This window comes from Chelonoidis abingdonii, chromosome 3 (assembly GCF_003597395.2).
Source record: "Chelonoidis abingdonii isolate Lonesome George chromosome 3, CheloAbing_2.0, whole genome shotgun sequence".
In the NCBI taxonomy this organism is placed as follows: domain Eukaryota; kingdom Metazoa; phylum Chordata; order Testudines; family Testudinidae; genus Chelonoidis; species Chelonoidis abingdonii.
Window position 1 is genome coordinate 203,250,527 of NC_133771.1, and position 26,385 is coordinate 203,276,911.

Sequence of the window (26,385 nt, forward strand, 5' to 3'; positions counted from 1 at the left end):
TCGAAGAGCCCCACTTCAAAGGGTTCATTTTTGCACTAGTTCCTGTCAGTGCAGGTCAGGAACACTAAAGTGGAAAGTCACTGCATTGCCGTGGCACAAAGAGTCTGTGCGGCTAAAATCAAACAAAACCCAATTAAACTAATCATAACGTCCCAGTGAACACAAGGAAGCTCACCTGGTATTTCTGGACTTCTTGTGTGAATTCCCAACTCTACTCAGTACTTGGTACTATAATTACCCTGACCAAAATACTGTGAAATTACTGCTCTGATCTACTAATGGCTGCAAAAATCAAGCTGTTGTGGTTTCATGCCAAGGGGCCGTAGCAAGGTGGCGCAATGCTTTCTGACAGAGACGACAACTTCTGAAAACTCAAAAGAGAAAATTAACGGGATGTGGTTTACGTTGCCAAAGCCTGTTCATTAATTACCAATTTAATCACTGCTGGAGGCATGACGTTACAAAAATCTGGCTGAAAGTTCTAATAGATTATGAAGACCACCTAAGAAGAGTGACCAAGAAATGTACAAAACAATTAATACTGTTTCACTGCTATCAAAGACACTCCGATTATTTTACATCAAGTGAAGCAAAAGAATTAGTAGCTTCACAGAGCCACCACTAGGAACTGTAAATACAATGGCACACAATTAGTAATGCACATGTGACTTTTTGTTCAAGGCATATATCCTTGGGAAAGCTAGAACATGATAAGGAGAACAAAAGAAACATTTTAAAATGAAATAAATAAAGATTTTAACTTTACCCTTGTGCATGCTGAGCAATAACAGAATAGGCAATGCAAAATACAGCTCTAAGTAATGGTGATATCATCCTGGGATTCACAACAGCATGCACTGAACATCCATACAGAAAACAGACACAGTCATTAACAGCAGCATGAGAAGTGAATTCCAGAAGCTAAGAAATGTAGGCCTAGCGTTATTACACAGACGTATCTCTCTGAAATAGAGATATCTTTTTATTGCTAATATTTATGGCCAGGCAATCAGAAAGCATTTAGGTTGTAACTAATCCAATGTTTTTCATGTGACCTAAGGACAGGCTGACTGTTGATAATATATTTTTTGTGCAGTTTGGTAGTTAATGCAACTTATATTTAGTCACAATCAATAAAACGTATAAGCAACAGTTGACAAAAATAAACAATTGCATACAGGCATTTGGGCCAGATTCTCAACTGGTGTAAATCAGCATAGCTCCACTGCAGTTAATAAAGATATAGTCCATTGGTATCTAAAACTGGAACGATATAAACATTTGTCTTGTATCATCAAGAGTTACATTATACTTATAAAATGTCTTGCTGATGTGAAACTGACAGTACATATTAATTCTACCTGTGAATGAGACTAAATTACACAGCAAGAGGAAAAGATTGCTTTCCCCTCCCCTCTATAATCATATATGGGAGTCATAGGTGGTCAGCCCTTGTATAGTGAAATACTATACTATAACTTCAAAATAAGAAAAATAGCTAAAATTATCAAACATATTGTCAAAAGATTTAGAACCTTCTTCAGGATAGTCACTGACCATTTTTATTTTTAATGTATTTAGGAATATGAAATAAAACAATTTGTTTGTTTTCACCATCAATGAAACCGGATCGGACTATACAGACCTTAGTGTTTCATTATGAAGAAGTAAACATCAGTTTGGCAGTATATTGAATTGTTCAGTGAGTTGGTCTACTCTTCATTTAAGGAAGAGTGTATGGTTAAAATAGCTATGGAACTTGCCATACTCATGAAATTTAACTATCACACAGCATAGTCTTATCATTATAAACCATATTCAGCAGTTTTATAGTGGCATACATAGAAGACATATAAATGAACATCAGGGAATAATTTACCAACATTCAGGGATTACCAAAATAATGTTCAATCTTTTTTACCAGTTAGATAGTAACTGCTTCTTTTGTAATCTCAAGAAGATCTAGTGATCAAATCTAAGTCTGGTCACAATTATCAGCATGACAGGCTAGTCTGTTTTTCAATCAATATTTTCCAATTAACATTAAAAGACCAAGGTTGCTTCCTGTAAAGTTCCACCCTTCAATACAAAAATATTTGTCATAGGTTTAATTGGCAAAACAATAGCTTTGCTACCTTGGTTTTCTCATACAGAAATAATAGGAACAACTTGGTAGCATTTCTTTGGACCTTAATCACAGGCATTTAATAGCTATCTAGGAAGGCCAGAGAAAATTCCATTGATGACCTAAACGCCTTTCTTAATACAGTATAACTAGGGATTTTAGTTTACATCAAAAAAATCAATGGAAGTAATTTTCAAGAATTTGTTAAAAATAATGTTTTGAGGAAAGAACACTCATAATAGCAAGTTTTGTTTAAGGAGGTTTTCAGTGGAATGAATGTATGATTTTGCACTATCTACTGTAAATTTCATCCTGCATCACTCCTTGTCCATGCTGTCTGTGGTTTACTTTTGGTCATGTATTGCAGCAGCATGTTAAGCGGCTTATTTGGGAGGGGAGATTATTGTAGGATTCAAACAATAAATGAAACTGTTTAAAAAAGGCTTTGAATGTTAAAAAAAACCCTTATGTTTATTTAATTGCTGATGGAATATCCAGTATCTGTGCAAATGTATGCTGTCAAAATTTAAATAAACATATACAAATTGATTTCCCTATGAAATTACAAATACCTAACCAGATTTTGTTAGTTTATGATAGTTTTTTGAAATGATTTTCATTTTCACTGTGCAGGCTAAAAAAAGTTATTTTGGCACTGAAAAATATTTATGAAAATGAAAAGTAATGGGAAAAACAGATTGATACCTAGAGTAGAAAGAGCTTATTAAATAGCAGTTAGACACAGATGCAACAAGTCCTTTGAGCAACAGAATAATAAAAAGAAGTATTCTGAGCAGAAAGAATTGATCTCTTAGCATCTCTCTTCTCCTACCTCCAAACATGTATATAGTGAGTAACAGCTTTTTTGAGAGCCACTTTATGTATATTCCAGTAAAGAAAAATCTGAATATACTTCCCCAAATCTCTTTCTTTAAAAATATATAATTAATAGCTTCTATTTCTCCCTCAGCTTGGGTAAATACCAAATGGTAATATTAACAACTAAAATATTAAGTATCTCTCTAGATACTATATAGTAATTATGCTACCAACAACTGTTTAAACTTCAGTACTACAGGGATCCCTCTCTGAAACTAATCCTTTAGTGTCTATTTATCTGTCTTTATATCTTAGGTGTTTATATATGACACCCATTGCTGTAGTATCTGAGCACCTCACAGTCTTTAATGTATGCATCCTCACAACACTTCTGTGAAGTAGAGAAGTATAGTAGTACTTCTCATTTTAAGGATGGGAAACTGAGGCACAGAGAGACTAAGTGAATTACTTAATGTCGCACAGAAAGTTTGTGGTGAATCAGGGACTTGAATCTAGGTCTCTTAAGTCTTCAGCTAGACCCTAGCCACTGGAACATCTTGGCCAAATCTACACTAAGGATGCAATCCTGCAACTGGATCCTCATTTAATTCCACAGCACAAAACTTTGCCACTTGAGCTAACAAAGTAACTGAAACTGGTAATAGGTTGCCATCCTTTCTTTTCCCAGAGCAATGCAGACAAGCATAATTTTTTCCTGAAATCCATGATACTGACTACATTCCACTAAGGTAGTCTATATAACTAACACACACATACACAAAACGAATGTTAAGGCTCCAAAACCAGAAGTGGAAATGTCAGAACTCAGGTTGATCTTAACCTTAATTCAGTCCTTTGTGTATATGCATTATGATACAGTCTTTAATTACATGATCACACACTATGTTTTCCAAAGTAGCCCTGCCCCATTCAGTGCACAGGATGGACAGTGCTCACTGAATGAGCAGCTATTCAATATTTCATTTGACCCTCACTGTTTAATGTGTGGCCCCAGGCCTTATTTACCACACACTATACATAAACTGTGCTCTGACTACAGAATTATTCATTTCCTCATGGACTTTTCCACAGTACTCCTCACTACAGTACCCGAGTAGGTCACAAACATTAATGAATTCATTTTCACAACACACCTCTGAGGTGAGGTGATATCATTATCTCCATTTTACAGATGGGAAATTGAGGCACAGAGCAAGTTAAGCCTAAACTGTACACTATTTTGGGTGTCCAGGTTGAGATGCCTATTGCCTGAAGTTTTAGAGCACTTAGCATTATCTAATACTTTATATATTCAAAGCATGGCTCAATGATAGCTGTGAGTGCTCAGCAATTCTGCAAATCAGACTCCAGTCTCAAGTTGGGTCTCCAGAAAATGAAAAACACACAACGAGTAACCATCTGTGAAAAGTTTTATTTAAGTGACTTGCCCAGCATCATGTAAGAACTCTATGGCAAAGGCAGGGATCAAATTCACTTTTCCTGGTGGTATTCCACTGCCTTAACCATGACACCATCCCTTCTCTTCCTGCAATCCCCCATCTCATTCACCACACATCTTCTGACTTCTATCACAAATGAGGTAGGATCCTACAGACAACCGCATCCTGTACTACACAACCTGGATTCATATCCAGAGCAGGTCCATCTTGGGCTCTGAATGAAGCATGGGTCGTAAGGAAAAAACAGTATGTAATAATGTAATTAAAGATTGTATGATAATGCACATGCATACGCACAAAGGGATTAAAAATGAAGGCTGCACAGGATATCTTAATTCTGGCATTTCCTATCTTTTGAGTACTTGCCTTTGCAACCTTAATGTTCTCTTAATGTATTTTTGTGACCATCTTTTTAAAATTAGATTTCCTAGTTTTTTTAAATTCCACCTGGTGTAATCATACTGTTACTCAGGTGGATCATTAGCTGGGTTGGAACATTTAGTTCCACAGCACAGATCTTTGTACTTGAGCTAACAGAATAACTGATAGCAGTGGTAGGCTGCCATCTGGTTTGTGGACCAGCACTAGAGAGGGATGTGTAATACTTTGCCAGTGGGTTTCACAGATATTTGCTGATACCAAAGAAATATTGACTTACGAATCATGAGTTCTACTCCAGGTTCTGCCGGGGACTCTCCTCCACTGGGTAGAGACTTTCTGTTCCTGTTCCTCTCAAGACTGTCCTCTTTTGTCTGTGTCTCCTCCTGTTTGTCCCTGTGCCAGTTTTGTTTCTTCCCACTAATTCATCAACCCAGTCTCCCCACCTACCTACTCAAAGTCTCCCTTTCAGGATATTTCACCCAAGTACCAGCTGTTAACAATAACCACAACATAACTAAATTCAATAATCTCTGGGTGGAGGAGTTATGCCAAAACCTAGCACTATTACATTAAACTTGAGAAAAGAAGTGTTAAATTAAAATGTATAAGCCAGTCAAAAACGGCCTACAGGTTAAAATGAGGAAATTAAAATCCTTAGACTCAGCATGGAGGCAATTTAAGTATCCTATAACAGAGTCACAGAATGAACGCATATCCCTAAAAAGGAAACAAGAGGCAAAAACACAGCTAAATAGCAAGGCCAAAGATGTCACTAAAACCAAACAGATACCCTTTAGAAAAAGGAAATTCAGATCAGTAAAGCTAATAGAAAGGAATATAAACTATAGCAGGTCATCTTTATAATGGAAAGTAAGGGAGAAATTGAAGATCAAATAGCCAGGCAGAAAAATAAACAACCAGAAATTGTGCAAGTCCATCAATAGTAAGACTCCTGTGAGAGAACTGGTGGGTCTGTTGGACTGCAAGGGAGCTAAGGACAATGTGGAGAATCTAAATCGGGGTAGGCAACCTATGGCACGGGTGCCGAAGGCAGCACGCAGGCTAATTTTCAGTGGCACTCACACTGCCTGGATGCTGGCCATTGGTCCGGGGGGCTTTGCATTTTATTTTATTTTAAATGAACTCTTTTAAACATTTTAAAAACATTATTTACTTTACATACAACAATAGTTTAGTTATATATTATAGACTTATAGAAAGAGACCTTCTAAGAACGTTAAAATGTATTACTGGCACACAAAACCTTAAATTAGAGTGAATGAATGAAGATTTGGCACACCACTTCTGACAGGTTGCCGATTCCTGATCTAAATAATATCTCTGACTTCATGTTCACCACAGAGAATTTGGGGGAGATATGTACACTGGCTCAACCCTTTGCAGATATTAAACATGAGATACTTACACAGACCGCGGAGTCAAGAGAGACGGATCTAAAACAAACGGAAGCACAGCAAATGACACGGCCCAGATGAAACATTTTCAAGAGTTCTGAAGAAGTTTAAGAATGAAGCGTGGGATTTTTGAAGGAGCCTGAAGAGGTCATGCACCTAACTCCCTTATGCTCCTTTGAACAGTCAAAGTGGCTGAGCAGCTACAAAACTGTGCAATCTCTCATTCAAATCAGTCACTTTGCCAGAAGACTGAAAAGAAGCAAATATTGTCCCTCTCTTTGAAAAGGCATTGGGTTGGTCCTGGGAATTACAGACCAGCGACCCTAATATCAGTATCAGGCAAACTGGCTGAAATGATCATTAAAACCAGAACTATAAAACCCTTAGATGAATGTGATACAATAGGGACTATCCAGTCAACTTTTGTGCTTCTTTCAATAAAATTAGCACCTGTGATCACATGGCTCTGAAATCCACCCCTCTGGTCTGGGAAATGCTGCACCAGTTTTGAGGAGCGTAACACTGCTGTCAATCCCTAACATTCATCTATGGCTCATGCTCTCCTTGTCCCTTGCCCCACACTATGAGCTCACTTTCTCAGTCCCTCTGATTGATGCTGTCACTTCTTCCTCTGACTGGGATTCCAAACACACGGATACTCCTTGCTTTGCCTGATGCATGACTGTTAGAGGCACTGACTGAGCAGACCCAGCAGTGAAAGCAGTGCTTCCACACTGCTAGCAGAAGACAACAGGGGAATGAGTGAGAGAAAATGAGATGGAGCGATAGAGTAAGAGTAGGGAAAGCAGGAGGAAAAGAAGGGGCAGAGCAGACAAGGGGAAAAGAAAGGAAATCAAGGCACAAAACAATAAAGAAAGGAGGCATTGGATAGAAGGAGTCATGGAGGAGAGGTAGGGGAGTTGAGAGGGACAGGACAGGTAGGAGGAGTAGAAGATAAAGAGCAAAGAGGGGAAAGGAGCAAGGAGACACATAGTGAAGAGGACTGAATGTCAAAGACAAGTAAGAAGTAGTAAGAAATTGGGAGAAAGGGGAGGAGCTAAAAGATAGATGAGCAAATTCAGTCATAACTTTTCTCTCTTGGTGTCTCCAGTCTGCCAGCAAAACAATTTGTGAGTAAAGCAAAGGAAGAACAGTGACGTGGGAGTAATGCTAATCTATAAGGATGGACAGACATTATAGTGGGGAGAGATCCAGGGAGAAAGACCAAGAGAGTTCAGAAAGTTAAGGGGAAACAGCCGGTGCTTCAGGAGAAGTCAGCTAGCAGCCAATAAAGTGACAATGGAGTACACAAAACAAGGAATGGCCAGCCAGGACAATAACATGGCTACTGAATTAAATAGCACAATTCTGGCTCCCCCTTGGGAAGGGAAAGGTTTGGCGAGTGAAAGGGTCTGATGTATTTACGTCATGCACAGTGGAGAACTAGTCTTCCCTTTTCTTTAAAAAGGACTTAAACTAAACCAAATCAGAACAGCAAATACCTAACAGGGGTAATGCAAATGAAATTAGTTTATGACCACTGAATGGACTTGGCAATTCTCTCTTTTTTGTTAAGATCCAGCGTGCCAAAGGCACATACATAGTACTTATTTGTTTACTTTAAAAAATACCACATAGTGCTGAGATGGAACCTACAAATATTAGAATAAAGTACATGGGCCAAGATTTTCCAAAAGCAAATAAAGATTGAATCATAGAATATCAGAGTTGGAAGGGACCTCAGGAGGTCATCTAGTCCAACCCCCTGCTCAAAGCAGGGCCAATCCCCATTGTGGGTGCCCAACTTACAACACCTCATAAAAGCCTGATTTTCAGGAAAAAAACAAGCACCTGCCATATGAAAAATCAGGTCTTTTTCATCTGTCTCAGTTTGCGCTCTCAAAAATTGTGGTACCTCAAATCACTAGTCAATTTTGAAACTGGCCATGAAGTATTTGTAACATTTTTTCCTCTTCTTTTCTTGAAAATCAATAAATGGCCCAATCCAACTCCAAAGTGTGAAAAGATTCTTACTGACCTGAGTAGGAGTTGGATTAGAAACTGGATTTTACTCCATGCAATTGAAATACTGACACTTAACATTCCGGTCAATATGAAACCAAAGATTCCTGGCTGAAAGTTCTTCCTTACTGCTAGTATTAATGAACTGCAAAAAACTGCAGACAGCAGAGAAAAAATAATCTCTGCTATCCAAAGCATTTTTTTCAGGAAGCTAATAAAGTAGTGGTGTATGACCTGGTGTAAATCTGTGTACCATCACTAGAATAGAACTAGATGCCTGGCTATGGGCTCACAACACATAGGTAAGAGAAAGAGAGAAGCTCTGCCCTTCCAGAAGACACCTGCTGATCTTGCAAATATATGAATATACTTTACCTTATATATATGGGTGTCTGCACACACACACACGCACACAATATACAAACACCACATTAAAAGAAAGTTAAGATTACAAAGCCAAGCAATCAAAAGCTAGAAAATCCCATAACAAAGTTTTCTTATGCAACCTTAATTCAGCCTCCTTAGCATGCATTATGATACAGTCTTTAATTACATGATCACACAGTGCTATTTTCCACGGGTTCCATCTCATTCAGTACATGATGGACAGTGCTCACTGAATAAGCAGCAATTTAATATTCATTTTATCATCATTGTTCAATGTGTGGCCCTAAGCCTTGTTTACTGCACTATAATACGCTGCTCTGAACGCAAAATTATACATTTCCTCACGCCCTTTTCTATGATGCTCATCAGTACAGCCTTTGAGTGCTTCACAAACTTCAATTATCTTCAGAACACCACTGTGAGGTAAGGCGGTACTATTCTCCCCATTTTACAGATGGGGAACTGAGGCAGTGAGAAAGTAAAGTTAAAACTGTGCCTTAGATATGGGTGACCAGTATGAAGTGCCTTTAACCTCATTTTTCTGAGCACACAGCATTCTATAGCACTTTATATGTTTTCAGCACATCTCTCATTGACTTCAGGTGCAATAGCGAGTGCTCAGAAAATCTGGAAATTAGACGCCAGGTGTTTAAAGTCAGGCACCCAGAAAATAAGAAAAATACAATCAGTGACCACCTGTGAAAAGTTTGCTTTAAGTGACTTGCCCAGATTTCTACAGGAACTCTGTGACAGAAGCAGGGACAGAAACCAATTCTCAAGGGCAGGATTACACTGCCTTATTCATGAGACCACTCTTTTTCTTCCAGCAGTCCCCTACCTCATTCTGTACACACCTTCCAGACCCTCTTAGGGCTCCAATATGGCTCTTTTACTGCCATCCAAGAGGACTCCCCCGAGACCGCTCTGAGCTGACGGTCTTTTACCAAGATCTCCTCAAGGATCTGGAAGCCAGTTTCAGCGACCAGGTCCATAGTGGCTGGGAGGACCTCCTAGGAGAACATGTGCTAGACAATCCACACCTTAGGGTGCAGGTGGTGGAGTCTCCCTGGGTATGCTGGAAGTTGGCCCTGGCTGTATCACCAGACTCAGAGACCTCCTGGACCATGATCAGATGGATCCATGGCACATAGCCAGTGGATGGAGCTGCCCACCCTGCATGTCCCCTGTCATGTGCTCCAGGAGGTAAGGACAGCCTTGCTTCCTGCTTCTCTTGCTTTCTTCGAGCAGGTCCTGTGGGAGGGTGCTCCCTGCCCATCCTTCACTCCTAACCTCTGGAATTTGTCATCAGGCTTCTGCCCCTCAAGCCTCCCTGACTGCCTCTGATATACCACTTGAGCCAGCTGAATGCCATCCAGCCGGCCAACCTCCAAACCACACCCAGACCACATCCGGCCTATCTCCAAAGCATTTGCTAGAGTTCCCCTTTGTATGCTGGAGAATGGTGTCACCAGAGTGTGAGACCTCCTGGACTATGGTCAGAAGGACTGGGTGGACCCTGTGGTAACTGGCCAATGCAAGTATTGCTCACCCTATACATCCCCCCATCATATGCTCTAGGAAGTGAGGGCACCCTTGTCCCCTGCTTCTCTCACTTCTATTGAGCCTGTCCTGCCCCTGACCCTCTGGATCACCGAGCCTCTGCCCCATGAGCCTCCCTCGCTGCCCCATATGTATCACCTGAGCAGAGTGAATGCCATCTAGCCAGCCCATCTCCAAATCGCACAATGTGAATCTCTACATGCTAGTGTTCCATACCACCCACTTCCTCACTTGTGGGACAGTCTATTCTCCATCATACTCCCACAGCCTGCCAGGGATATCAGCTGGCGGTTCCTCCTCAGAGCTGTGAGCATGGTGGATGTGGTTTATGGAGTCTCCTAACACTTGTTCCTTTTGCAGTCAGAGGGAAACCTGCCGCACATCTGCATAGTGTCTGTCAGGCTGCAGCCTGTCTTCTGACTTCTCCAAACCACCTGCTGAGGTTCTGGCTGCACTTTTCCCTATACCACCTTGTTTTCACATACCCCATCTGTGGCTCCATCACAAGGCCACCTCATCAACCTCCTCCTGGCACTAACCATGAAGGCCATCCACCAGATGATGAAGAGGAAACTCAACAGAGGAGTGGCTCTTTGGCTCTGGGTCCTGTTTCCAACTCCTCTTTGCTTCCTCACTTTCCCCGTGCTCCATATCCTAATCTTGCTGCTCATCACTCACTCAGCCCTGACTTCTCTCCTCTCTGAAATCCAGTGGGGTGGCTTCCTCCTTTTTCTCCTCCTTGCTACCTGCTAGAAGGAGCACTGAGAGCCCAGGTGAGACAATAGTCCAGCTTTCAATTCCTGTGACGTGTGCACAGTGGCACCTGACTAGCAGGAGCTGCATTTGCACAAAGGGTATGTCTACACTGCAAGGAAACACCTGGAGCTGTCTCCTGTCAGCTAACTTGGGTCTTGTGGGGCTTAGACTATGGGACTGCTTAACTGTGGTGTAGACACTGGGGCTCAGGCTGGAACCTGGGCTCTGCAACCCCGTGAGTGGGGCAGGGTCCCTAAGCCCGGGCTCCAGCCCGAGCCTCAACATCTACACAATTTTTAGCCCCACAGCTTGAGCCCCATGAACCCGAGTCAGGTGACCTGAGCCAGATGTGGACATGACACAGGTCTTTTATTCCAGTGTAGATGTACCCAGAAAGTCTTTCTAAGTCCCTGCAGTCCCAGGCTTAAGCATGCTCTGTACAGATGGAATCTTCAGAGAATTTAGCTGCCAAACTCTAACAAAGTCTCTCCTGAACATGTGTGAACTGATATTCTCAATGTTTCATAACTTGGCCATACAGTATTTGGGTAGATTTTTATGCGGATGACCAAAAGCACCCCTGATACCGGTGTAATCTTCCTATCAAATTTCAAATTCCTGCTCCAGGGTTAGAGCTTCTCAATGAAATGGTTGTAAGAATTTTTTAACATGGACAAAACAACACATTTTCCCTTAGCCTTGTTCTGAGAAACAGCTAAGCTGTTTCCCCCCCACCCCTGAAATTTACCAAAAAAAATATAGGCATCTAGCATGAAAAATTTCAGCTCAAATGATTAAAGTTTAGAAAATTTATATGGAACTGAAAACATGGTCTTACAATAAAATGTGTCAAGCAACCTTAACTAGGCATCACTACCTGAGCTTACTATAATTCCTGTCCTATAATTCAGTCTGAGCGATTGAGAAAACTTATTTTTTTAAATGAAGGTGAAATTTCTAGTAACATTTGATACTTTAAACTCATTTGCAAAAAATAAAAAAATTCAGATGACATCTTCTCACCGTGTAAATGGGGCTTGAGCTTTTCTTTTCTTTTCAAGAAAAATGAGTAAAAACAAATTTAGTTTTTTTGGGGAAGAAAAAAACATTTTCTAAGAAAAAAATACCTGTAAGTGCAGAATCAGGATGGCTCAGAGAACAAAATTTGCCAAATTCTAAATTCACTTATGTTGTGAAATCTCACTCTGGTCAAAAGGCAGAATTTGACCCAGAGGGCCAGACTATTAATGGTGTAAATCAGTGAATGATTCAAAATCTTTATCACAGTCATCATAACTTAGTCAGACTGAAGTTTTTAGTGAAACAAGTGCTGTAGTATCAGTTCAGTCTCTAATACACAATGGCTAGAATCACAAAATTACTGCACATAATCTGACACAACAGGCAATCTCTGCTTTGAAAAGATTTGCATAAAAATTAAGTTAGCTTTAATCTTCAGAGAGAATGGTCCCCTCCAGGTCACCACGGAGGTTACTGGTGGGGCAAGGAGTCGCTGCAGCTGCCTCCACACTGAACCTAGTTTGCAAAGCTACATTTTCCAATGTCACCAACATAATTCATTCTTATGGTAAAAGAACACCAGTAAAAACAGGGTAACACGCTGTGCTATAATTTAACAGGTAGTTTTGCTTTTCATCCCACTAGTGTCTTAATATTTAAAAACAATCCTATATGGTGCTCAGAGTACCTCCAATGAAGTCTATGGGCCTTTTCCATTGCTTCAACAGAGGGAGAATCAGATGCTAATAAAAGCTGATGGTAACAAAGCACCTTGAAGGATTGGGACATTTACTGTGGAAAAAATATTCTCTGTGGGCACTTCCTCCCCACAGAAGTTACATTCTGACTAAACAAAAATTAATTAGCTTACTAAACCAATTAAAATATAAACATGTTAAGATGAATTAAAATATTTTCTTATGTTAACTGCCGTGACGGCCAACACTGCTTACATCGCTCAGCTGCTTAGCGTGGGCTGGGGTGATAGTACTGGTTATCTGTTTATTTCCTGCCTTTAAAGCTGCATCTCTTCTTGCTTGCTCAAGAAGAACTCTTGCTCGTTCTTTAAGTTCTTCTTGTCTTGACAATATTCGTTGCTTAAAAATAAAGAAGTAGAATTAATGGCAAAGAAACCCCACTATATTCAACGCTGATAGAGCAGTTTGAAGCCAGGAGCCTGCCTAAATAATAAAAGTCAGGATTCAGAGGATTACAGCTTCATGAGGTGACATAACATTCTACAGCAATGGAAAATAAAGAGGATAAAAATGTAAAATTCAAAAATAACCTCACAGCCTTCATGACGTAAACAGAGTTTCACTGATTTTCTATCAATATTTAATACCTTAAATTTAGAGCTGTCGGGAAAAAAAATGAACTGGCTAGATGGAAAATATTTTACATCTACTATGTATTTAATTATTTAAAATATGTACATAAATGTAATTCTTCCTTGGCTACTGACAGCTGGTATAATTCTGCTTCCGTCCCATAAAGATGTCCATACGCAAGCTGCAAAAACAGCAAAAACGTGTGCCGGGATTCTAGCTACAAACAGTCAGAAGAAAGTCTCTTACATCCATTCGCACAACTGATTACCTCTCAGAGCAGAAACAATAGTACAAGGAGCTCTGCATAGGCACAATGGATTGACTGGAATACTTACAAGTGCATATGTGCATAATCCTGAGTCTTTGACTCTGTCCAGTTATGTGACTCCTGAAATGAAGACCCTGGGGACATGACCCTTCATATGGTTTTGGCCCTGGAAAGAAGGCCTATACGTGAGCTAGAGCTGGGGCCATCATGCTTTGGAGGATGTGTTCCTGCAACAGTCAGGTTTATGTGCTGTTTTTCTGGCAAAGGCTGTGGTTGGTACAGCTGAGGTTTTAAGTTTGATTAACTGGTACAAATACTCAAAAGGATTAACTACCCTAGAAGGCCCCCATAAGCCATCCCTTCATCCTTCTTAGCTTATTTCCCCCTTGCACTGAAAATGTCAATACAGGAGACACACAGCCTCTACCTGTCATGCTATTTTCTGTGGGCCAGATCACTCCCTCCCATTAAGAAACCAATTCACAGGGGAAGAGTTGCCAAAAAAACTTCATGAGTTTCCACTGCTTTTGGGGGAGGTGTTTGGGGCTCCTGCAGAGTTTACAGTAGAGTTGCAGCTGTGACACTTCTCCTTTCTGCACAAGCAGGGAGAGAGCTGCACCTGGGTCTCAGAAGATGATCCTAGTCTAAATCATCTCCTTTAAAGAAGACCTATTCACTTCACTTGTAAAAGAGAGTGAGCAAGTAAAAAACCACAGTGCAATATTCTGTGTAAACTTAAGAAACATGCCAGTCTGTCCATCTAGCCAGCTCTTTTATGTCCACATCACTGTCGTAGTGTTCAATATAAGTACCAAATTTCTTAAAATAAAATGTATTCAGATCACACTTGCTTGTGAAAGGAAAAAGGGGTCCTGAAAATGTAAAACACAGCTCCATCTGAACCAATGCACAATATGGCCGACTAGCCACACACATCTCTTTTCACAGCTAATGGAAACTAATCAAAAGAAAGCTAAAAACAAAGCAAGTTGTCCTCAGGAAAAAAATTACAGGCCTGATTTGGCTCTCTTGAATACGAGGTTGATAACATTTTAGAAATATTTGTATGACTGATTTGATTTAGTAGGATACAGGGAAAGACATCAAAATAATGTTAGCTTTTATGTAATGCTTTACACCTTCAAAATACTGTTCAACTATCAGTCAATTGATCCTCACAATATCCTTGGGAGATATGTATGTATTATCCCCATATTAAGATGTGAAAACAGACAGTGGTTAAATGACTTGCTCAAGGCTGCACAGAACATCGGCAGCAGAACCAGAGTTAGAACTCACAAGTTCCTTGCTAACAGGTGTGTGTTCAGTTCACCAGGCCATGCTACTTCTCAGATAAGATTTGAAATATTCCTGGTATATTCTGAAGCATTCAAAAGTTTAGAAACTGTACACTGTTGTATGTGAATCAATGAATGAATAACTTTTTTCATGTAAAGCTTCAGCATGCAATATTCACAAAAAAGCTGGGGGTTCCACAATCAATAGCAAAAACCTTGAAGCTAGACTCCTTCAGCTGGCTGAGAATACAATTTTATTTACTTTAATTAGAAAGGGAGAAAAGATTAACAGTAAGATAATTCCTATAAAAAGAGTTACAGATTTTTTCATGTAGTAGCTCTTTTTAACATCACATGCTTTTTCCGAATATTCAGCTAGTGAAGAATATCTGTTTTGTCAGACAATAAAAAAAAACAAAACTCCACTTAGCCTGTCAAAGACACAATGAATTATAAAGGTGATGCATAGAAATTAACTTGAACAGTAAACCCATTTTGTTTCAACTACACATTGTTTGTTTATGTATACATAAAGTTCAAATTTCTTACCTGTGCAGTTTTTGCAGTTTGATCTGTGTGATTTATAACTGTTCTGGTGTCAGTGTCAGAATCGGTCTCTATTGGCTTCAGAGAAGCAGATTTTTTCTTTGTAAGATCTGCATCCTTGTTATAAGAGTATCCAACTTCAGAAGTGGGAGATAAACTGGTTTTTTTGACAGGTGAGCAAGGATCTGATCTCCTGCTCTCTGTGGATCCTGTATGTCGCAGTTTTTCTTGCTCTGAGAAACTAATGGTACTGTCTGAACTCTGGTGTCTTTTCTTGTCAGCGTCTTCACGAACAACGGTTGGAGATTCATCCTTTTTTTGATCACTGACATGTGGCAAGTCACTCAAGTCCAAAGTGTCGACTTTCAGCAGCTTCTTCCTTCCCAGCAAAGGCTGTGCCTGTGCTGTATCTGCACTGCCGCATTTCCTGGCCTCTTCAGATCCAGAAGTCCCTCCAGAGCTCTGCTGGGATTTCTGTGGATCAGTGTCACTTTGAGTCCTGCGAGAAGAAGGGGAAGCTGTGCTTGGGGTTAAATGGTCATCAGGTGTCTGATGCTCGCTTTCTGATTCTCCAACACCACTGTCATTTACAAATACAGAGTCATCCTGTGAAACGAAGTCTGCCAAACCACTTTCAGGCTGGGGCAATTCAGGCTCTCGGTTCAGATCATTAAGCTCTGCATAGAACTTTTCCTGATCGACAGAACTGTTTGTGTCCGTTTCATAGTTACCTACTTTATATGTGCTTTTACTACTGTTCTCCTCTATCTGAACCACATTTAGTTCTTGGCCACTGAAATGTGCCCTTATTTGATAGAGATAAGTCATAACGGTCAGTTTGTCAGGAATTGCTAACAAAACCATGTCAGAAGGTTCCAGCAATCGGGATATTCCTATACTGGCAAACCCATCATATGCCTTAAAAATAAACAAAGCAAGGATTACAATACAGTAATTTCATCACATAGCATAACAACTCAAAAATGACAACTGAAAGTTTCATTTGAAAAAACAAAACAGTTAAAAATATCAGTTATTGTGGGCCTGATTCACCATTGTGATACTGTTTTACTCTATGGGCTTCCACGGAGTAATACAGTTGTGAATTAACCATTTTATATTTGCCACTGTATAAGCCAAGTTTTAATATATTGTCCCTAAGTCTGTTGTTGCACAACCTGTCAATTTTCTTGACAGATTCTACACAGCAGAATCTCCACAGGAACCTAAATCAAGAGAATAAAAACATTGCATTCGTTTTTAATATATTATCATGCTATAGTAAAAACAACAGACATTACTCAGAATATAATAGACACATTCATGAACAAATGGATGTGTGTGAAAGTGGAACCTAAATTTTTTTTTTTTCAGTTTTCATTAACAAAATCTATTGGCATCTTAAATGGTTCTCACTCAAGAAGCAGGAAACAAGCAAAGTAAAAAAAAGTGTAAGAGTTGGAACAAAAAAACCCTAAGGATGGGTTTTTAAGATAAGGAACAAAGATATAAAGAAACTCTACACTAATCCATCCTGGGCTTTATCACTGGTGATCAACCTTCTCCCTTCTACTGACCATGTAATTGCAGTGATTTGTGTTGATGAAAAAGTACAGCCAGATAACCAAAATGAACTACACCCTAGATTACCTGATACAAGTCATATTGTTTAAGCACAGAAATGTATTTCTAAAACATCTACTTGACACTAAACTTATATAAAGAGAATAGTGAATTTATTTCTCACTTCATTTCTGTTTGAAAGCACTACAGAGCTTGGATACTACAACGTATGTGAAACCACATTGTATTATTTCTGCTACCCCTTTAAATGACTATGGTTGGTGCACCAGGTTTTTCTAGTTTTGAAGACTTAAAGCTGTTTCTCAATTTACAATTAATTATTACTCTCCTGGACTAACCCTGGAAGACAATATTGTGTTTCCAGTAAGCCTTTAAAAAGGCATCCTGTTGGTTATTTTAGATTCACTTGGGTTAAAGCATTAAAAATTCCACTAGTTTTGCCTCTATTCCCCTCCCCCCTTAAATAAAAAACGATCATTTTTCTAGTGGGTTCTAAAGTTCTAAAAATCATAACTAACATATTCTGAATAAAAGGAATATGTTAAAAGCTGATTTAAAAAATAACAGCAGCTTTTTAACATGATGATATGTTGAAACTTTAGCTGCTGTTCCCAATGCTTTTTAGCTTATTGTATCCCGGATGGTTTGAACTAGGTCCCAGAAGTTCTAAATTTGATTTTGTTGTTCTTGCTGAGGAGAAGTGCCTTTCAGGAATGTTAGCTGGGGGGTGGAAAAGAGACCTGTGTTTAGATGCAGAAAGAGCAATGTTTAAAAATATAGATGAAATAGAAAACAGATGCCTTCTGATTCCAGGTTGATCCAAGAGCCCAGGAAAGGGTCTGGTAGAGGGCTGCAGGGAGATATTGGTGGGGGGAAGGAGAGAGAAGAGCGTGGCTGGGAAGTAACACCGATGGGGTATAGGGCAGTGGTTCTCAAAGCCGGTCCGCCACTTGTTCAGGGAAAGCCCCTGGCGGGCCAGGACAGTTTCTTTACCTGGCATGTCCACAGGTTTGGCCAATTGCGGCTCCCACTGGCCGCGGTTCGCCGCTCCAGGCCAATGGGGGCTATGCGAAGTGGCGCGGGTCAAGGGATGTGCTGGCTGCCCTTCCCACAGTCCCCATTGAACGCGGTAGATAAACAAACCAGCCTGGCCGGCCAGGGACTTTCCCTGAACAAGCAGTGGACTGGCTTTGAGAACCACTGGTGTAGGGGATAAGATAGCACATGGAGGGTTGGCACAGAGCCATAGTATCTGGTCTTGGAATGCAGCTCTGGAAGAGAAGGAGGAGAGAAAACATGGAAGGGGGCAGGACACTGGTAGGGACAGGGAGGAAAGAAATCAAGAAGACCTCAGGAGTCCAGAGAAGCAGGAATACAGAGGGAACATTGGCATAGGAATTTGGGTGGGTGGTTTAAGTTAATTAGAGTTAATTTCAAAGTTCGCAAACCTAAGCTTCAGGAAGTGTGTGAGTTTCAACTCTATAAAATGTACGTATGGACTGTGTTTTACAGCAGGTTGGGAAAGGTTCACACTTAATAATACTAAAGCAGAAAACTTTAAATTTGAAGAGTGGATTTAAAAAAACCCAACAGCATATTCTTGATGTATCTAGGATTATGAAGGATTATCTGTTAAATTTTGCTCTTTTTAGTGATGTTTCTGATTACTGTTTCCTAGTGGTTCACACTCCCGTTCTTTCTCATTCTGGACAAAATGTGTACTTTTGCTCATTTGTTTTTCCATAATTATTAACAATGGAGTCATGTCTCAAATAACTAATTTCAAATCACACAGTTTCCACAAGCAAACACATTTACAACAAAGAATTCTATTCTGTAAAGGCCAAAATGCAACTATGGGACATTACGTTGCATAATGTTAAAAACAATCAATGGATTATATATTATAATCCTACAATTTATACTAGAAAAGTTAGATTTCTAAGAGACCTAATGCCCAGTGGAATGTAGTTACTACAAGTAGACAATGTTGCCTTTTAAAAATGGAAAAACATTAGAGGGAGAAAAATCAGAGATCAGAGGGGAAAAATCGTTTAATATAAATATGTAGGTTGGCACGTAGACTTTTGATTGCTGATAGTTCTATAAGTAACAATTGCATGTTGTGGATATATTCACATACCAGTGTATACATTTTTTTTTCTTTTGTAGAAAATCCAGTGAAGTCTGGATTTTCAAGCAGATACACTATACTTTTGGAGTGTAATCTATTACATGCTATTCAAATTGTATAATGTTATTCTTCTGTTTAAGCAAGTAGGCATACATACATTTTATTAAATATGCAGATAACTAAGGCCTGAATCCTGCAAACACTTATCTACGTGCTTTACTTCACAGATGCAAGTAGTCCCACTGAAGTCAATCAGACATCTCATCTGTTTAAAATTAAGCATATGCGTAAGTGTTTGTAGGCTCTTGTGCAAATATATGAATTTGGATTCCTGGCATAAAAATGTGGCTGTTACCATGAAGGCAGGAAGGAATTATCCATGTTTTTTTGAGTTTTTCCATAATTTTGGGGATTTTCTTTGATATTTTAAACTGTTGCCTTCCTTAAGAGGTCACTTATTTTGACAAGGCAGTAATAATCTGAGTACAAATTAACTTGAGAAATTTAATATTAGTTAATCAACATAATGTAATAAATATTGGTGTACTATTTTCAATCAAAATACAGTGTTTATGTAGCTTTACATTTCTTTATTAATAACTGTCAATCATAAATGTTTATTACTTTCACTTACAGTTATTTCTCTTTATAATTAATGATACTTATAGTAAGAGATACATTATTGCTCAACAAAATTGGAAATAAGTCCACAAAAATCTTTGTTAGGAAATGAAGTTAAAAGGGTGTCTCAATCTAACATGAAACAATACATTACAATTTCCACAACATAAATTCTTCAACCTAATAAAACCCTCTCAAAAACATAACAATCGGGAAACTAACAGTTAAGTCGCAACCGCCATACATTCCTGCTTCACATACTCTCAACCCCATGGAAGTTGCATCCAAGCCTAGTTTCCCCTTATCGTCTGTGAAGTGAAGAATATGTTACTAGGCAATTGTCAAATGCCATTTCCTTATCAAGGGCTATATTTCCAATATAGTGTAACTTTAACATATAGTTTGTGTTTACTTATTAAAAACAAAACAAGATAGTACAAATATTAGTTGGTCAATACTATAGGTAAAGCTCTACAAGTACTAAGGTAAATGTAAAACACCATGGACTAGATGGAAATATATCTTTTTATGCTAGCTGAGAAACTATTCTCATATAGTTTACGTATTTCATAATCCCAAAGATAATCACATTTTCTCTTTTAGCCTAAAATCATCTTAATACTCAGTCAATATAGTGCATTAACAGAAATCTCATGGAGCTCTGAAATATATTAATGCACCCTGAACGAAATAATTTATTTTTTGGAGCCAGAAAAATTATTCTACAGAAATTATAATATATGTTCTGCAAATTAGGCAACACTTGATACACTTGCAACCTTAACTATTTCTTAATTAAGTTTTTTTTATTTATTGATATATCCTGACAAGTTGATTGATGGACACGAATTGCAATCCCTCAACACAAGCACCACAGGCAGTATTCTAAACATTTCCCAATTATGTAACACACTGACATATTGGTCAAGATCAGATGTCACAGGTAAATACCTTTTTTACTCAGCACTGCTTACTGATTAAGAAAATAATTAGCTTGGTTTATATAGAAACTCTGTTGTGCTTTTTGTAACACTACATTTCAATATATAATTATACATAGCAATTACACTGAAATAGTTACCTCTTCAGGAGAGAAATATCAACATAAACAAGGTCAAACACTTCTCAACGGAATATCCATCTAGGTTAACCTTTACATCTATGGTCAGTAACCTTTTACCTCTTTCCCTGCCAATTTACAGCATGGGAGAGGGGGAAAAAAAGATGCTTCAGACAAGAAAATTGTCTTATTAATTCATAGATGTTATTTTAATTGGTTAGGAGGGGTCATTGTCAAATGTGTTACACATCTGCATGGAATTTATACACAGCCATTGTTCCCAGAGCTGCATTCATTCCAATGAAGGGCACACAGGGTTATCAGGCAGAACTGTGTGAGACCAGGAAATAAATCTGCAGGAAGCAACTGAGATACTCAATGTAGCTGTCAGGCAAAGGGTTGCAAAGTGATGAAAGAAAAAACTGCACAACAACAACAATTATTTCTTTAGCAATGGGAATTATATACTATTAGGGAGATTGGCTAAAGCGTTTTCACTATAGCTCATCATTTGCCATCACAGTTGTATAAATAAATTGATGATATAATTGATTTCACATTAACACAGCATTTTTAAAATAGAACATCTTTTCAACCTACGTTTTATAATACTACTTGACTAGCCCTTACAATCATGGGAGCTTGAAGTTTCAAATCACATGGTCATAGAAAGCTCTGTGACGTCACAGATAATCCTCTTAGGTCATCACAAGACCCCACATATTATTATGAAAAAGATGTCAAAGCATGCACTGTCCCTGTCCAAAATCACAAGGGTAGATGGCAACAGATCAGAAATGCATCATAATTTATTACACTTTAGCATTATTTTAATGATTACCTGCTTTTTGGGCAATGCAATAGTGTTCAGAATGCATAAAAATATGACTGCCATTTACAATTTTAACCAAGCACTTCTACAGAATGCAAATGGATATGCAGTCCAACATTTTTCAAAGATATTTCCAGTGCAAAGCGTCATATACTATAGTTTAGTAAAAAGATATTTTATTTTGCTATACATTTGATTTTTTCAAATTTCTTACAGTGAATATTTTTTTAAAAAAGAGTTTAAAAATATAAGATGAGAGTATCCAGAAGACAAGCTAAGAAAAAAGCAATTTTGCACTGATTTTCAGTTATAATTTTATTGAGAAGAAAATGAGCATTTTAAAATGTATTCCTCTCAGGCCAAGCCCATGCATCTTATGAAAATTAAAGTGTGTAACTAGCCAAGACACTAGCAGCAATCAGCAATAGAATATTTTCTTGTAACTCTTAAACTGAGTTATGCTTAGGACTCAGATCACTGAATTTGTTTCAGAACATCCCTTGGCCCAGTATACTGCCACATAATATTTCATTAATGTTTTAGTCTTTTTTTAAAAAGTCATGTTTGAGAATATTTTTCCCCCTAAATATGATGTGTAATACAAAAATACAGCACACAGTTCCGCCCAGTTTTATTGACAATGCTGGATAAAAGTGTGTGAGAACTTTTATTTTTAAAAAACTAGTAAAACAGCACTGATTATGACCAACGCAGTCATTTCTTTTAAGGTAATGGACAAGTCTGGAAGCAAGTAATTATAGAACAATAATATTTTGTATTTCTTTTTTAATTAAACGGCTGATTAGAAAAATAGAAATGATCACAAAACCTCTCTCTGTTTGCATTAATGTAGGCCATACAAATATTAAACTCTAATGCCAGCCTAGCACTTGTTGTGAATGTTAAAGACTATGACAAACTAGAGTCAATAATGCATCCGATTTGAACCACAGGAGGCTGAATACCTTCTGTGAGCTGCAGTTATGACCTTACAAAACAACCTCTCTTTCCCAAAATTAATAAAAACCTGCAGTGAAGGCAAAATTGAAGCTATGTGGGTTTTTTTTCCTGGCAGTTCTTACCTTTTTGTTGTTCTCTTTAATATCTTGAGGATTCAGGGACTTGTAGTCACTGAGGGGGAAAATGGCACAGTGGGTATGTACAGTATTTGATAAAAGCAGCGGTTTTAAAACAAACTGAATCTAAAAATTTGACATACAATAATATCCTACAGTAACTAGCAATTTCACAGCAATTCAATCAACAAAACTAATAGCGTGGAAAATTAAATAAATAAATAAATAAATAAACCCCAGTGATTTCATGTTTCATTGCCTGAAGCCTTCCATCTAAAAGAGAAGTTAAGGCAGGGACTAGAGGATGGCCCTGACAACCAAATTTACCATGAGGTAATCCGTCGTCGTCAATGTACAAAGAGCTACAGGCTTATTTGTCTCATCTCATTTCAACACTAACACAATTTTCATAATCATCCTGAAGTCAGTTTTTTTATATAAGATTAAGAAGAAAAACATATCATATGAAAGAGAGAAAGGATTGTTTTTGGACAGGAGAACAAGGGAGGTCATAAAGTTTGGCCATTTGTAAATTCCTTTTCCAACAAAGAATGGTGCCCTGTAGAAGAAAATTATGAAACAGATGAACATTTCAAGACCTAATAGTGAACAGTGGTTTCACTCTTCTGTACATTTAATTGTAGCACAGATATAAAATGTAAGTGTGATGGTATAAATGTTATGACTTACATTAAATCTGGCCTAAAGTGGTGTAATATTGCACAGAAAGATAAACCATTTCTCCATGATGTAGTAAAATTGGTGATTTTCACTCCCCTATAGTTTTTTGTAACTTCTTTGCACCATACAAGCAGTGACTGACTAGCATTTGGCTTTCTCCCCAAAACAGGACTTGGTACTGGGCTTGGCTGGAAAAAAAGAAAAGAGAAAAACATAAAAGAATTTAATGGAAGATGAGAATTAACATTAATTGACCTAACTAGACGATCTGCATCCTTTGATGTCAGTTTAGGTCCTTCAAAGCTGTCAGTTTATGACGACTGTAACTTGCAAAAGACACAAATAGTTATTATCTTCAGTCTTAGCCCTTGGCACTTGCCTCCAAAGGACGCAGATATACAAAATTCTAAACTTATATATGAAATCAGGCAAAGAATTGTACCAATAGAAACACCATGTTCAAGTGCTTAAATACTTAAGGCATACTATTGCACAGTCTGGGTTATGTTATGGACCCTTAAAATTTTTTTCCAAAATGCAGTCATGTAAAAACATCCCCACAAGCCCTTTCACTTTTAATGAAGACAACATTCTGACTGGATCAAAAGCAAAGCATATCAGGGTCAAAGTTTACCACAATTTGTGATCTACTATTGCAGCACAAAGATCAAAGTCCCCGTGTGTGACATACACTTAATACATTAATCTTGTATACATTCAAGTGTAAAGTTTGCAGCTGTATGCCTCATGTTCAAATATTTTGTTACATCAAATGTAATGACAGCAAGATATTTTAGTGTCATCTATGAAATATCACAGCAAAATGACTTCATTACAGCAATTTTCATTTGTTCTCCTATTTCCCTTTATTTACCTGGAAAAAAGTTTCAGAAGACAAATGCTGAAGCTGGATTAGCTCTGATTTAAGACAAACAACGTTAGCTAATAATGTTTCTTTTCCAGTGAAATAGTTACAAGGAAACAACATCTGGGATGCAATAGAGAATTTCATTTCAAGTATTTTGAACTTATCAAAATGTCCTTACGTTTCTTGAATTTAAAAAAGTAACTACTAATTCTAGTTAATATTTTCAAGAAAAATACATTTCCCCATCAAAAAGACTTCTCAATTTAAAATGTTCTTGTGTATAATGAAAGGAGTTAAATGAAGTTAACAGGCATAAATCCAGAACTCCAGGACACTACTGAGAAAAACAGTTGAGCACATTAAAAAAAATATATAGCGTAATTAAAAAATTATACAGATACCAAAACATGCCATTTGCTCAGCTTAAGGCTCTGGGCCCTCCAAATTAAAGTAAAAAGGGAGCAAGTCATTCACTGTATCACAGCCTCTTAAGTTTAACAAGTAAATCCTCTGTCCCTGCTGCCTGTTTGTGAAAGACCAATGATGCCCCCACTTGACTAAAGCATGTCAGTGCTAAACAATTCAAACTGTCAACCTCACACAATCTGATTTATGTTTTGACTAATTGTGGGGAAGATAACTTACAGTACCTGTAATAGAAATACCATGCAGGTAATTTATCATTTTTATTACTTGTTAGACTAATAAATTGTTATATAAACAAACCCACCTCAGCATCGTATTATTTATATTATTATAGTGCACTATATTGCACTGCTCATTCAGAGTGCACAAAATCTGTATTTTACTTCAATTTTGTTTTAATGTTCAAATGTATCCATGGAATAACTGTTGACAAAGGGTGTTTCAATTCAGCTAACAGTTTAAATCAGAGTGAACTAACTGGAGCTCTTCCATTAATGATACGACAAACATTCTCTAGGTTAAATGCACTAACATCTCAACAAAGGCTTACAAAATGAGAGAGGAAAAAGAGGTAATATCTGATCTAATTTCTAAACTTTGTAAATATCAACACCACGGGCCAGATTCTGATCTAACGGATATCACTGCCTAGAGTCTTCAGTGGAATTACTTCAGGGTCACTCTGATGTAACTGAGATCAGATTCTGGGTTTAGGTCTCTCTCAAATATAAATGATAATTTATCACTTCGTTTTCTTCATCATAGAGTCCCAAGCTTTTGGCATTTGAGTATGAAAAAAATGCGTTTGAGGTCTAAATAGTTATACACCTACGTAACGTGGATGATAAAATTATGGTAACAACACTAAATTGTATTTTAGCATTTTAAAACTCAGAAATACCTCTACCAAACCATATAATATTGACTTGCAGACAGGATACTAGAAACTATTTATTACTGGATTGAACTATAAGGCCTTAACATTACATAAGTACATTTCACAGATCTGATGACACTAATATGATTTTAACGTGGATAGTGAGAGACAGCATTCAGCATTGCATACTTGTTGCTAAAACTCTCCACACTGTAAAATGTTAAGTATTCCAGTCAACATCTAGAATCTTTTTGGTCAAATGATCTGAAAGAACACTGCATTTTAAGTGCCTTAATTACAGATATTTAAAGTACACTGAACAATTAACTCATTAACTGTATTGTATTAAAATAGTTAGAGACGACTAAGCCTTTAAATCCATATTCCTTGTGGCCAAATTTAACATTTCAGCATATTCTTTACAAATTAATGTACTGTTATTGGATATAAAATTTGAAATGATAAATTCCTAGGAAAACTTTCATTAAATTGGAATCACTTGGGGTGGGAGGATTTTGAACTTGAATTTATGTTCTTGTTTCTAAAATGATTTCCCACCCCAGAATGTGTAAGACACTAGCATTCTATGCTGTAATTATATAGATTATTAGATGTAAACAAGATGAAGAAGAAATTCTATGCCATTCTTTCCTCTTATCCAGATTTAGCACCTTAAAATATTTTGGAGGAGGGTGAAGTGAATCCTGTGATGTATATATGTCTCTCTTACACAACTCTCATCAGAGCTTTCAGTACTTGGTCGGTGATAAAGGCATTCAAATCAGTACATACTGGGGAAAATATGAACAGTAACTGAGTGATGAGCCTACACTATGAA

The 26,385-nt window shown here is 37.9% G+C and overlaps 1 protein-coding gene across 12 annotated transcripts in view; it reads right to left on the bottom strand.

Moving 5' to 3' along the window:
- EHBP1 (EH domain binding protein 1) overlaps positions 1–26,385 on the bottom strand; it is a 337,395-nt gene that overhangs the window by 76,762 nt on the left and 234,248 nt on the right. For 11 of the 12 annotated variants that reach the window (XM_032763268.2, XM_032763265.2, XM_032763264.2 and 8 more), the window contains 4 exons: positions 23,386–23,564; positions 22,702–22,750; positions 15,392–16,306; positions 12,899–13,042 (listed from right to left, as the gene is read on the bottom strand). In XM_032763268.2, coding sequence (XP_032619159.1) covers positions 12,899–13,042; positions 15,392–16,306; positions 22,702–22,750; positions 23,386–23,564 — 1,287 coding nt within the window. The remainder of the gene's footprint in view (positions 1–12,898; positions 13,043–15,391; positions 16,307–22,701; positions 22,751–23,385; positions 23,565–26,385) is intronic. The other variant, XM_075064466.1, reaches the window with a different exon arrangement.